The sequence below is a fragment of the Aulonocara sp. 'chitande type north' Nkhata Bay genome, linkage group LG5 (assembly GCF_057382095.1).
Source record: "Aulonocara sp. 'chitande type north' Nkhata Bay isolate Kocher_YH1m ecotype deep benthic linkage group LG5, A_spYH_male_GT1.1, whole genome shotgun sequence".
Taxonomy (NCBI): Eukaryota; Metazoa; Chordata; class Actinopteri; order Cichliformes; family Cichlidae; genus Aulonocara; species Aulonocara sp. 'chitande type north' Nkhata Bay.
The window spans coordinates 42,300,757-42,314,711 of NC_141348.1; the positions used below are offsets into that span (position 1 = coordinate 42,300,757).

A 13,955-nucleotide genomic window follows, 5' to 3' on the forward strand; every position below is an offset into this window, starting at 1 on the left:
CTCCAATTGATCTTTCTGAGTTAACTTCAATAATTACTTCCTCCAAACCATCAACGTGTCTTTTAGACCCCATTCCTACAAAACTGCTCAAAGAAGTCCTGCCATTAATTAATTCTTCGATCTTAAATATGATCAACCTATCTCTAATGATCGGCTATGTACCACAGGCCTTCAAGCTGGCTGTAGTTAAACCTTTACTCAAAAAGCATCTCTAGACCCAGCAGTCTTAGTTAATTATAGGCCAATCTCCAACCTTCCTTTCATATCAAACATCCTTGAAAGAGTAGTTGTCAAACAGCTAACAGATCATCTGCAGAGGTTTATTTGAAGAGTTTCAGTCAGGTTTCAGAGCTCATCACAGCACAGAAACAGCTTTAGTGAAGGTTACAAATGATCTTCTTATGGCCTCTGACAGTGGACTCATCTCTGTGCTTGTCCTGCTAGACCTTAGCGCAGCGTTCGATACTGTCGACCATAATATCCTATTAGAGCGATTAGAACATGCTGTAGGTATTACAGGTACAGCGCTGCAGTGGTTTGTATCATATCTATCTAATAGACTCCAGTTTGTGCATGTAAATGGAGAGTCCTCTTCACACACTGAGGTTAATTATGGAGTTCCACAGGGTTCAGTGCTAGGACCAATTCTGTTTACATTATACATGCTTCCCTTAGGCAGTATCATTAGAAGACATAGCATACATTTACACTGCTATGCAGATGACACCCAGCTCTATCTATCCATGAAGCCAGATGACACACACCAATTAGTTAAACTGCAGGAATGTCTTAAAGACATAAAGACCTGGATGGCCGCTAACTTTCTGCTTCTTAATTCAGATAAAACTGAGGTTATTGTACTCGGCCCTGAAAAGCCTAGAAATATGGTATCTAAGCAGATTCTTACTCTGGATGGCATTACCTTGGCCTCCAGTAACGCGGTGAGGAACCTTGGAGTCATTTTTGACCAGGACATGTCCTTCAACGCACATATTAAACAAATATGTAAGACTGCATTCTTCCATTTGCGCAACATCTCTAAAATTAGAAATATCCTGTCTCAGAGTGACGCTGAAAAACTAGTTCATGCATTTATTACTTCCAGGCTGGACGACTGTAATTCATTATTATCAGGATGTCCAAAAAACTCGCTGAAAAGTCTTCAGCTAATCCAAAATGCTGCAGCAAGAGTCCTGACAGGGACTAGAAAGAGAGAGCATATTTCTCCTGTTTTGGCTTCCCTTCATTGGCTTCCTGTTAAATCCAGAATTGAATTCAAAATCCTGCTCCTCACATACAAGGTCTTAAATAATCAGGCCCCATCTTATCTTAATGACCTTGTAGTACCATATCACCCTATTAGAGCGCTTCGCTCTCGCTCTGCAGGCCTACTTGTTGTTCCTAGAGTATTTAAAAGTAGAATGGGAGGCAGAGCCTTCAGTTTTCAGGCCCCTCTTCTGTGGAACCAACTTCCAGTTTGGATTCAGGAGACAGACACTATCTCTACTTTCAAGATTAGGCTTCAAACTTTCCTTTTTGCTAAAGCATATAGTTAGGGCTGGACCAGGTGACCCTGAATCCTCCCTTAGTTATGCTGCAATAGGTGTAGGCTGCCGGGGGATTCCCATGATGCATTGAGCTTTTCCTTTCCAGTCACCTTTCTCACTCACTATGTATTAACAGACCTCTCTGCATTAAATCATATCTGTTATTAACCTCTGTCTCTCTTCCACAGCATGTCTTTATCCTGTCTTCCTTCTCTCACCCCAACCAATCACAGCAGATGGCCCCGCCCCTCCCTGAGCCTGGTTCTGCCAGAGGTTTCTTCCTGTTAAAAGGGAGTTTTTCCTTCCCACTGTTGCCAAAGTGCTTGCTCATAGGGGGTCATATGATTGTTGGGTTTTTCTCTGTATCTATGAAGCGCCTTGAGGCGACTTTTGTTGTGATTTGGCGCTATATAAATAAAATTGAATTGAATTGAATTTACCTCAGCCTAACCTTTTTACAATACTTTGCCATCACTGCTCATTAATCTTTCTTCTCTCCGCGTTTCTGTGTAACTGTCGCTGTTAAACAAGTTCAATCTAAAAGACGCTGATGTTGCGACATATCACACCGGAAGTGCAGTTATGGTTTACTGCTTTAAGAGAATAGAAACTCAAAGTGTTTTGGAGTGCGTCAGTGCGGGAGGAGGAGTGGCTCCGAGCTTTTTCTTTTTTTTTCTTTTTAAAAAAAGAGATGCTGTAACGTTTGATCCTCAGAGGGTTTCTGCAGACATGGAGCTTCTACCACTTCTGTTTCTGAGCTTCTGTTTCCTGACTTTCTCCGGACTGACGTTTGGTGCTGAATCCGGTAAGAAGCTCATTGATTTAGAGTGATAATCAGTGCAGTCACGTTTCACAACAGCGGATGGAGCTTTAACGCTGCTCAGGCTGCTGCGTTAGTGGGTGGATGACTGCGGAGTCTACACCTGTGACATCAGTTGTTAACACATTTTAGTGTAAAACAATGAGAGGGCAGATTAATGCGCAGCATCTTCAACAATGAACCGAAATTCTTTTTAGTGTTTATGATCAGTTATCAGAGATCGTCATCATTCAGTACTGAAGCATTTTTAACCTCAGGTGCGCCGCTTCCTGTTAACACATTTCTGCTTTCATCCTGCTGACACGGTGTGACGTTTGTATGTGACTGAATGCGATTTTTTAATGCATCTAAAGTTTTTATGTTATCTTAAAGTTGGTCGATAGAATAGAGAATAATTAACCACTCTCTCTCTCTCTCTCTCTCTCTCTCTCTCTCTCTCTCTCTCTCACACACACACACACACACACTGTCTCTCTGTCTCTCTTCCTGTTTCAGAGTTGGAGCTCTTTGGCTCCTGTACTCTTTTTCCTCACACTCCTTCTTCCTGTCACTGTCTTCTATCACACCTGCAGTCTTCTGCTCTTTGTTACCCACCACAGTATCTGGTTGGTTGTTCAGCAGCTGCTTGTCCCTCAGAGCCACAGCCCTGCTGTTCTCAACCATCATTGGTGGTGTCTCCCATCAGGACGTTTGAACGTGTAGTTCAATGCAGCACAGATGTTCTTGTACACTTTCCCAGCCACTTGGTTTTGGTGCTCACTGCGCGCTATTCCAGATGTAAGCTGGGACAGCTTAAAAAGTCTTGTGTTGGAAAGTTTCCGCGACATTTTTGCACAGTCTGCAGCGTGGATCCTATTGGCTGTGGTAGACTCCTGCCTCTGTGGATCTGGTGTTAGTATGATCAGAGCCTCTGTGCTGTTCTTTGAGTCAATCAGTGCTCACATCTCTGAGCATCTCCTCTGATATTGTAAGCCTGGGGACTTGTGCTCTCAGTTGGGTGGTTACCTTGAGTTTGGGCACAATCTCCATCTTCAGCTCAGTAGATGCATCTGTGATTGGAGGTGGCTGGACATCATCTAGTTCAGATCCACTCTTCTTCCAGGTTCAGCTCATTATCTCCATGCTGCTCACTATTGATCCCACTCAGAGCCGGACTTGGACAAAAAATTGTCGCTGGCAATTTTGGCCCAGGTGACCCACCATGATCAGTCACCCAGTTTTTCAGCTCCACTTTTTTTTCTTTTCTTCTTCCATCTTTATCAAACACGTCTTCCACACTAAACTCTGTTCTGCAACGTGCACCAGTGCACAGAGAAGGTGGTGGAGGAAACGGCTGTATTAAGAAATTTGATTGGGCGAATGGGCTGCTGTCAGTGTTTGCACCCTTCAAGTCTAGCCATGAATCCACTGAGCTGTGGGCTCTGGATCTCCAGTCTCAATAGCAGCTGTGTTCTGTTCTGTTGCTGGATGCTGTCAGTGTGGATGTTGGCTTTTACTCATCCACAGGTCTCTCATGCATAACATATCATTTCATTTAGTTTTTAACTCTTTCAGGGTCTGTTTGTGTTATAGCCCCAGTTCTCAGAGCGAGTGATTCAATGAGTGAAGAGGATTATTATGACAAAGATGAACACTAGGCTCCATTTCCTGAGGTTTTCTACAGTCAGAGTTAAAACTTTTTGTGGCCCATTAACATGAGGCTGTTACTGACTGCGATGTGCAGGTTCAAACTGGCAGGAAGATTTTGAGAGCTCAGCTGGTGAAAAGGACACAGATTGGATGTGTTTCAAAGGGACAGGGTTATGTTCACTTTTTTTCATCCCAGAAGAACTGCAAGACCAAAATGCTCATGAGACACTTGAACTGAGAGGCAACATCTTCTACTCTCTGAAACTCCAGATGTTTATGAGTTTAATCCATTTCTTGTTATCTTGCCAAATTCTCCTGAGCCCACACCTGTGTTTGTTTGCCCCATGAACACAAAAGTGTGAAGATCTTTGCATCAAATCATAAATTAAGAAATTACGTCACAATCTTTCCACACAGCTTTGTGGTAACAACAATAGTTTAGATATTTGTCTGTTTTTTAATGATGTTTGAGCGAGAAAGTCAAGTTTCATCTTCTTCAGGAAACGGATGAGGCGTGTACTGCACATGCACGTCTGTTTCTAAGAATCTCACGTTTGTTCACTTTCCTCTCCACCTCTGTCACCTCTGCACACAAAGCACAATGTGTGATGGGGAAGAAGCACTAAAGGCAGGAAGCAGCCAGTCAAAGTGACTATCAAGGAGTGTGCCTCTACTTCACATGCAGTCGTTTGTGTAAAGATACCGCATCAAGCGGATGCAGTCATATTAGCAGAAGTCCATTTACAGAGAGAGAGAGAGAGTTCACTTTAATGGACCTCGCCCTCTGTGTTCTGTCAGTGATGCAGCACTTTGTTCAGTGAGTGTCTTATAGAGCAGTTAGCAGCATTTGAAATTATGTTTAACAAGCAAAGTAAAAACCTGCTGCTGAAAAGAGGAAGGAGAGCAGAGAGCAGGACGAGGACTTTGGATTTGAGCTGTGCACTTTGTGTTTTTGAAGCTCTTGATGTTATTGATTTTTGCTATATGATTAGAGTAAGCCCAAGAACATAACCGAGTCTCCTCCATGTTTCAGAGCAGGCGCTGTGTCATTTTCTTTATAAGCTTTATTTTTGCATCTGAGCTGATGTGACATTGTAGAAAATGACTAAATGGCAAATTCCATTCATGCTTTTTGTGATTTGCTTTTAACACTGGTGTCCTCCTCGGTCGTCTTCTATTAAGTCCACTTTGTCTCAAACAGTAATGGCTGGTGTGATTTGACACTTTAGTGCACCTCTAATCTCTTATCTCTTGGAACTTATTGATGAAATTTGTCATCAGATTTCCTCTTACGTTCATGTTCAGGGTGGCTACAGTCTTGTGGGCATAACAACTTAATACAGTACATTGTACTGTAGTCACAGGAATTGTTTGGAGACAGTCTTATAGCTTTTATCTTTAACATGCTTGTCTTTAATTGTCAGTGTGAGCTAAGGATAGACACTGTGGTTCATGTTCAGTGCGGTGCAGGAACATCAAACAGCACATTAACTACTTTTCACCCTTTAAATAGGCCGACTGATTACAAGTAAGAAGATATCTGTAACAATAATTACAGGACACACCTCGGTTTAAGGTCCCTATAGTCATCTTATTTTTACTCTTTTCTAGAGGTACCATCATTTTTGTCCAGACCAGTTTAATCAGTTTGTTTTTATGAAGGGGAACTGAGCTAAAAATATAAGATTTTTATAGTGAAAAAGTTTGCTGATTATATTCTTGTGGCTTTTCTTTTCTTTTCTTTTTTTTTAATTAAACTTAGACCTTTTTTAAGTTCATGATTAGTAAAAATCAAGCGTGAACTTTCTTCTGATTGGCTGTCTCTGACTCATAAATGACTCTCATTATATCCTCATCACTTTGTATCTGAACACATTGTTTAATTCATGTTTTGTCTTTCAGGACCACCTGACAGCAGAGTGATTGTGATGGAAGATGATTATGTCATTTTACCCTGCTCCCTCAGCACCAATCAGAACATTGAGAAAGCACTGTTTGTCTGGAAGAAGGAAGGAACAGTTCCTCTAAAGGTGGTGTTCATGTTTGATGCCGGCATATATAGCAAAGGTCAAGATGATGAATTCAAAGATCGAGTCTCACATTTTCCAGGAGAGCTGAAGTACGGCAATGCCTCCATAAGAATGAATACAACTCAGCTGGCGGACCAAGGAAACTACACCTGTAGTTTTCCAGTGATGCAGCCCAGTGTAAAAACATCCCGCATTGAGCTTGTTGTTGGTGAGTGCTGTTATAAATCAGCTGATTATTTACAGATGAAACAGTCAGCATGCACATCTGGCAGGGTCTCACCCATACAGCACATCTGCAGTGAAATTTGCAATATTTGGTGAACAAAGCTGAGAAACAAAGCCGTGTGCATGCTGGTCCTGCGCCTGTCTACTTATCAAAGATCGGAGGTATCCATAGGGTTCAATAAACAAAATAAAATGTAATAAATGAAATAAACTATAAACACTTAATAAATAAATGTTAATTTTTCCTTATATTTCAGATGCACAGCTGTTCAAACTGACTGCCAAGTTGATGATAACACAGTCACCTCTAACATGTGTGTTTGTTTCCTTTCAGAGGGCATATTAATCTGTTAGAGCCTCTCACAGTCATGTGCACTTCTGCATGTCTGTAACTACCATAGTAAACTTTTGAATAATTTCCAAACCATAAATAACTGATACCTGGTTGTTTCATCACTGTGAACAAAAATCACTGATATTTAATGTAGTCTTCTGGGTTTACCTTTAGCTCTAACACAGATCATTTGTTTGATGATTATACGGGAAATGACTGAATCCTGGATGTTTTTGAGCTTTTACTTCATATATTAAAAGCAGTTAAACAGTCATTACAAGGACTAGAAGGCTGAAATTTACAGGATATCGTCTTTACTTTATCTACAATAAATATGCCATGTTTCATGCTGATACACAGAAGTTACTCTAAGCTATTACAGAGATTAATTAAAAATTGCAAAGCCGACCACCTTTAACCAGTTGCCTCAAACTTCGCAAAAATCTCTCCAAAGTTAACAAACTATGGGGATTCCTTCTGGTTTTCACACTTAAAATGTTCCCAAACGCTAAACATAACTACAAAATGATTTATTAAATAATTTTAAAAGCAGATGTGTATATATATGTTATAAAGTAATTGGGTCTTTTTCGACAGATAAAATAGTTTTCTTTGATTTGTGTTCCTCACATTATAACAGCGAGGCTAACCACATTAACTTCCATATATGGTCAGAAAGGGGGTTTTCCTGGCTTCAAACGGAGAGTGATTTCACTGCGGTGATTTTCTATTGGATGACAGTAGCGGTCAAATAAGCCCCCCACGAGGCTGCGTACAGAAGCTCTTTTCTGATTGGTTGATTCAATAACCAGTCTCGCGAGTGCGTCCCTTTCCGTCAGAAAAAGATGCTGATTTGTTAATTTTTCTCGGGAGTGTTTACAGATTTCAGCGATACCAAACTTGATTGGTAAAATATTTTGTCGGTTCTTTCAAATGTAATTTAATGTTGCAATTTTAGAAGTTTGACTCTCACCGATAAACCTTAATGAGTGAATGAATTCTGTTCTTTGGGGTTATTTTTACTCCCTGCTGAACGTAAACAAGCTACGCATTATCAGTGGAGTTATGTTGTTTAAAACGAGCTCTTGCTCGTTTTCGAAAGTCTTTTTTGTCTACAGAAACATCTTTTTACGGTGAGACCAAATGCTAGCAATAAAGTTAGAAACTATTTACTGTCCTAAATCAGTGCGCTACGATTTTTATCCCGTAGCTCATTTCGGGAGAGTAACAAATCTGATGAAAATTGAATATCTGACATTTCAAAACGTATATAAAAAGTCTGTATTTAAGCTTACAGTCGCCATGAAAATGTGCTATATGTTTATTTATTATTTTTTTATATGCAAACTTGGGTCGCATACACCCTCTGCGTTTTAAAAGGTTAAAGGTCCGAAACGTCTCAGGTGAGTCCTTTTTTAATTACGTCACTCGTCTTTGCGGTCTTTTAAAAGTGTGAATGTGAACTTATCACTAAAGGGTAAAGACAAAAACCGCACTTTAACGTATTTTAGTGAAAACAAAAGTTCATTTTCTATTTGGATTTTATGCAAACCTATGGGGATTTTTTTTATGCTACATCATCTGCGTCATAAGTAGTCTAATAAGGTATTTTTCTAATTGCATACAGCTGTCAGACCCAGTAAAAACATTCTTCAGAAGATGCGAACATTCCGAAAGTATTGCGGTCGGATTCAACCTTTCAATAACTTGAAATTATATTCAAGAGAGGTTTCTTTTTATTCTTCACACGTTAGGTTTTATGAGGTATAATTACATCCACCAAGGAATGCACTGCAGTGTAATATAATATAGTAAACTTAATTTTTTCAAGGCCCGTTATTTATAATTTAGTACCTATTATCCATTACCTACTGCTACATTATGTTTGTATAATCAAAAACAAACATCTACTATGCTTGAAACTGAATTGTACGTTGTTAAAAACAAAAAGAAACAACAACAACAACAAAAATGCATACAAAATGCAATACTATTCCCATAAAAGTAAATACTGCCCAGACAGTGAGCTGCCTCGATTTGAACTATACTTTATAATTGCACAGCAGGTTCAAATTTAGTTTAAAAGATCAGTTATTATTTTTCTTTATTTTGTGGAATTCTATGTTGCTTTCTTAGAAAATGCTGCATACATCAGTTCTGTTAAGATACTGTGATAGCACCTTAATCTTTGTCTTTTTTTGCTCTATTCTATTTACCTATATTTGACTCTTCATGTATATTGTTCCTACAGTGTATAACAAATTTATTCGGCCACCACGCTAAACTAAGGTTCATGCCACAAGTCCTATGAATTAATAGTATTTTTATTTACCAAAATTCGTTTTTCATGTAATGGTTATTCCACCAGTATGCAGAAGGTGTTTACTTGACACAATATTTATAAAGCTAAAATATTATTATTGTGGTAATACATGAGTTTTCAAATTTACTGTTTTACCAAAAGCAGAACAAGTCATGAATGTCTTTATATGGGTCAGAAAAATAGTTTGCATTAAAGGCTTTTTATACTAAAATTCTATTCAATCAAGAGAGGTGCAGTTGAAGTACCAATGTGATTTTCTTTACTCATAATCACACTGTAATCCTCATTAACACTCAAAGTTGCTGAATGAGAATTTTTCTAATTTTTACGTGTGAGACATTCATCATCATCATCTGTTCACAGGTGCTGCTCCAAAGCCATCTGTAACAAATCTTTATCAAACAAATGACTGGGCACTGCTGCAGTGTGACGTTGAAGGTGCTTCTCCTGAACCTACAGTAGAGTGGTGGGACAGCACTAACAAAACACTTACCTCTGACGAGCCACAGGTTACAACAAAAGGAGATCGCTTCTATATCACCGTCAAAACTACTGTGAAGAAGACTGGCTTTTATCGCTGTGTAGCCACACAGAAGACAATTTGGCATCAGATTCATAAGGAAATCTATGCATATTTTGGTGAGTGTTGTTTTTATCCATCAAACAACTTATGTCTGTTACTTCTTTATAAAACAATATGAAAATAAAATGATTAGAATTAGAATTAAGACTTAGGTCTGAAGGGAAACAAAGAACGTTAAATACTAAAACCACAAACAGAACAGAGTTTACAAAAGCAGAGAAATTAAGTAGAAGTACAGATACAAGTGTTAAAAAATACTCCAGTAAAAGTTGAAGTACTCATTCAACTTCTGTACTCAAGTAAAAGTACAAAAGTATCAGCTCTAAATGTACTCAAAGTAAGAAAGTAAAAGTAGCTCCTTGGAGGATGTTACAAAGCTAAATGAACCTTGTTCTATATCACGAGTCTCAAACTGAGATGAGCTGTGGGCCACTGCTGGCACTGTCATCTCATTGGAGGGCCACTTTAGCATTCAAGTAGTACAATAAAACAAACAAACAAGAACACCCACAAATATTTCCCAAAATATAGTCTTTCAAATATTGTATAAGAAGACAAAAACTGCAAAACAGCAAATGTGAACACAATTCATTTTTTTAATTAACTGAAGCCATTCATTGAACTACCAAATAAACAGATTGGTCCTCTCTTTCTGGCCAGACACATGGAAGTCCTTCTGCTATAATTTTGTTCGTATTTAACAAAATGAAAATGCAGACACAAGTGTACACATTAGTTTTTGACTGATAGTGAAAATTGTTTTCTTTGTGTTTGTACTCTCTTGTTGCCTCACTTCACCCTCCAGCAGTCAGTCGTGGCCAATCAAGCAGTAAATCATAGTTGGTTTTATCCTAACTTTTAATGTTATTTGGATGGTAATTTGTAAAATAAATTGTAAAAATATTGCATTAAAAAGGCTTGAAAATAGTCATTAAGTTCATAATCTCCTAAATTATGTGCTTATCAAGGTCATAGAACAAGAGAGTTGAATGGCTGTGTGAGACTGTAGCTCTTCTCTAGGAAGACACTGGCTTTAAATCTGTGTGAAAAATCAGACATTGGTGGTTAGACTAGAGCCAAAACATGTAATTGAATAAAAACCTTTATAACATTATCAGATAGCCTGAACATAACAAATGTAATGCAATTAGGCTTTATATAATGGCTATAAAAAGTATTCACTCCTCTAGGATATTTCATTATTTTATGGATTAATTAATCAAATCATGGTCAAAATAATTCGGCTTGAATTAAAAGAAATAATTAAAAATATATAGTGTAAAATAAAAGTGATTGATGTAATTCAGCAGAAGTCCAGCTAGTTGACTCTATCAGTGTCACAGTTACTGAAATGGAAGTCGCCTGAGTGCAATTGATGTGTTTGTCAGGTGATTGCTGTACAAAAACACGTGTGTCTGTGAGGTCCAGTCTCTGGTTCATTGGTATTCCTGCTACAATTGCAACATGAAGACAACATGACACCAAGCAACTTGGAGAACAGCTCACTGAAAAGTATAAGTCAAGAGATGGCTTGTACATGTACAATAAGTACATGTTTGCTGTAACATCTTGAGTGTGACTTCATCTTTTTTGTGTTTCAGGTGAGCCGTCTGGGACTGGGATGATGAGAGCTACTATTGTTTCAGTTATTTTTGGAATAATTGGAATAGTTGTTGTGTAATTTTACTCAATGCTCGAGGTAAGTTTGTATAATATCGTCTTCTTTAATATCAGCTTACCCATGATGTGAGGATAATACATTCATTTATTGACCCTTTTTTAAAGAAAACAAATTTCTATTGAGATTCATTAGTTTTTTGTTTTGCTTTTTTTTCTCTGCAATTCCACAGCAAATCGAATGGGATCAAAAGCACCAGGAGGGTCTGACAGACAAGTGTTATAGTTCATCGAATTATCTCTCCACTTCTGAAATTCTCCTGAAGTTGTCTGAAGCAAAGGATGGAAGAAAAGCTCCATGTCACACATCTCAATCCAGTTCTATTTTGGGGATTTAAGTCAGCTGCTTCAGTGTGAGTTTGCATGCGTGTGTGTCCATGTCTTTTATCCAGAATGTTTAACTCGTGTGTTATAAAGAACTCTTTATTTCCTGGACAAATTTTATGAAGAATTCAAAATTGTTCCAGAGCTGTTTAATGCAAGTTGTCTTATTTTAATTTGACATTTTATAAAAGTAATGTGATGATGAAGCAGGATCATATAATAAGCTACAACAGTGAAACAAGATTGTCTGCCTCGCTGTGTTAGCTTAGTGGTTGTTGGATACAGCAAATTTTGATCTTGATCCAATAATAAGTCATTACAGGGTCAGTATTACTAATGCTGATACTTTTAACTTACAAATGCAGCCTATGTAGGGAGAGCATTGTGTCGTCATTGATTAACTGAATCATCATCAGTTTGCAAATTCATTTCAAACAAATTTCAAAGAGCATTAAATCACTGTTTTGAATTTTTTTGAATTTTGAAAGAAAAGGTTAAAATTCAGCCTTTCATTGAGTTACACTGCATTTTGCATAGCAGTTCATTTGATTATGTGTGAATGAATATCTGAAGGTGAATTGTGAACATGTTAAATAAAATTGCTCAGTGACTGAAATACATTCAGCAGCTCACACTGAATCAGCCGACTTAAACTGATAAAACAAAGGTGAACTTAGCCCTGAACTGCTCTAAATGTAGGTGAACCTCTGTATAATGTGCCTCCTTTAGTATGCATATCGCTTTGCTATTATCTTAAACGAGCCTGTATGCTTTTTTTTTTTATAAAAGTATTTCATTAAGGAGAGATCCTTTGGGAGAACTTAATATGATTTATTGAGAAATTAATCAGTTTTATTGATAATTAGACTATGATAATCTTATGGCAGAATGGAATCCCAGTTATCCCAGTGACTCAGAGTGACTGGGTGATGTGGAGATGGGGAGTAGGTGGGTTACATAATTGAGAGTCCAGAAGGGAGAATACAGAGCACACAGATTTAAATAATTCAAGCTCATTGGCTTAAAGATAGTGTGCAAGAAGATGATTGGACTAGAATAATGATGTCAGTATTGACAGAATGTGGTAGTGGTCAGACTAGCAGCTGAACACACAGTGATTACAGAACTTCCTTATTGAACTTGCTCATATGCTGCGGATGAATGATACTGCAATTGTACTGTAAGTGTGTTTCTGCTGTAACTGATGATTGTGTATTATAAAGTTATTTCACAAAGTGCTTAAAGATTTCTGCAAGTGTACAAAAAACATGAAAATAAACTCTTGTGACTTTTTTATGTGCTTGTGTCTTCAAACCTTTGGAAAGGAAGATAGAAGTTATCAACTGACAGGGTGTGTTGGGATGAGTGTTTCTCTGTCAGCAGTTGGTAACTGTTCATTAGTGATGTTCCAACGGTGTTAAAGCGATGCTTCCTCCTCAGATGACTTCCACAGCAATGGATGACTGTGAAGACCTTAACATATGATTCTTCGCTATGAGGTGCTGCCCCTCAAAGCACTTTACCTTAGTTAGTTACTTGCTAGAGAAATTAATTTGTTACACTCACTGCTTTAACATCACTCTGGGTTCTTGGCTAGCTTCACATTAGAATGTCCTTTTGTGCTATAAAACTAAAATTGATGTCCATATCTTGACTCCTGAAAAGCTGTAGATCACACCACCACCTTCTGCACATGAACTAAATTACTCTGATTGCAGTGTGAACAACCAGGAAGGAAAAACTTGACTCCCCCCCCCCCCCCCCCCCCCCCCCCCTTTGTACCCAGCCAGTGTGCAGATAACTGAAGAACCTTTGTAATAGAAGTAACAAGCTACTATATTTATAACTGAAATTGGATTACTGAAAAATGTAACATGATTAAAGTTGCACATTCCTTTGGAGCATGTTACCCCAACACTGCACCAATCAATACTGAGGATGTCATGTGATTACATCCTCCTGGATCTTTATTGCAGCTGAATCAAAGAGGTGCGCAGCGTCTGAGGGTGTTGTCTCCATCCTGCAGAGATGCACGATCAGACCTCATTAATGCTGCATCATCACCATCATCTTCATTATCAGGGCTGCTGGGAAGATTATATATAGATCATATGCAACAGTTGTGATTAATAATACAAATTTAAGATGAGACCTGGGATATTCAGCTTGTTTGTCTCTCTGTCTTTTCCTACAGTTTGGCTGTAGCTGCAATTTGGAAGCTGTAGTGGTGGAAAGTAACTAAGTACATTTACTATCATGTTTGAATGCTCTTCTAAGGTAGCTTACTGTTAGGGTCATATAATGAAATTAATTAAAGGAAACGTCAGTAGAGTCAGCTGGGTTATGATCTGGTGACTGTGAAGACCATAACATATGATTCACATCATTTTCATCCTCATCAGAGCGACGAGTGAGCCCTGCTGAGCTGTACATGCCCACATCTGTACACATCTGTCCAAATCC

General features: G+C 38.3%; 1 protein-coding gene across 1 annotated transcript; it reads left to right on the plus strand.

The window, feature by feature from the left end:
* Positions 1 to 2,129: 2,129 nt before the first annotated feature.
* On the plus strand, positions 2,130 to 12,786 carry LOC147331404 (butyrophilin-like protein 10). The gene is made up of 5 exons (XM_086293672.1): positions 2,130 to 2,352; positions 5,899 to 6,234; positions 9,272 to 9,547; positions 11,093 to 11,190; positions 11,342 to 12,786. Exons 1-4 carry the CDS (start codon positions 2,130 to 2,132, stop codon positions 11,170 to 11,172), a joined length of 915 nt encoding a protein of 304 aa, XP_086149798.1. The 3' UTR covers positions 11,173 to 11,190; positions 11,342 to 12,786.
* The last annotated feature ends 1,169 nt before the right edge of the window (positions 12,787 to 13,955 follow it).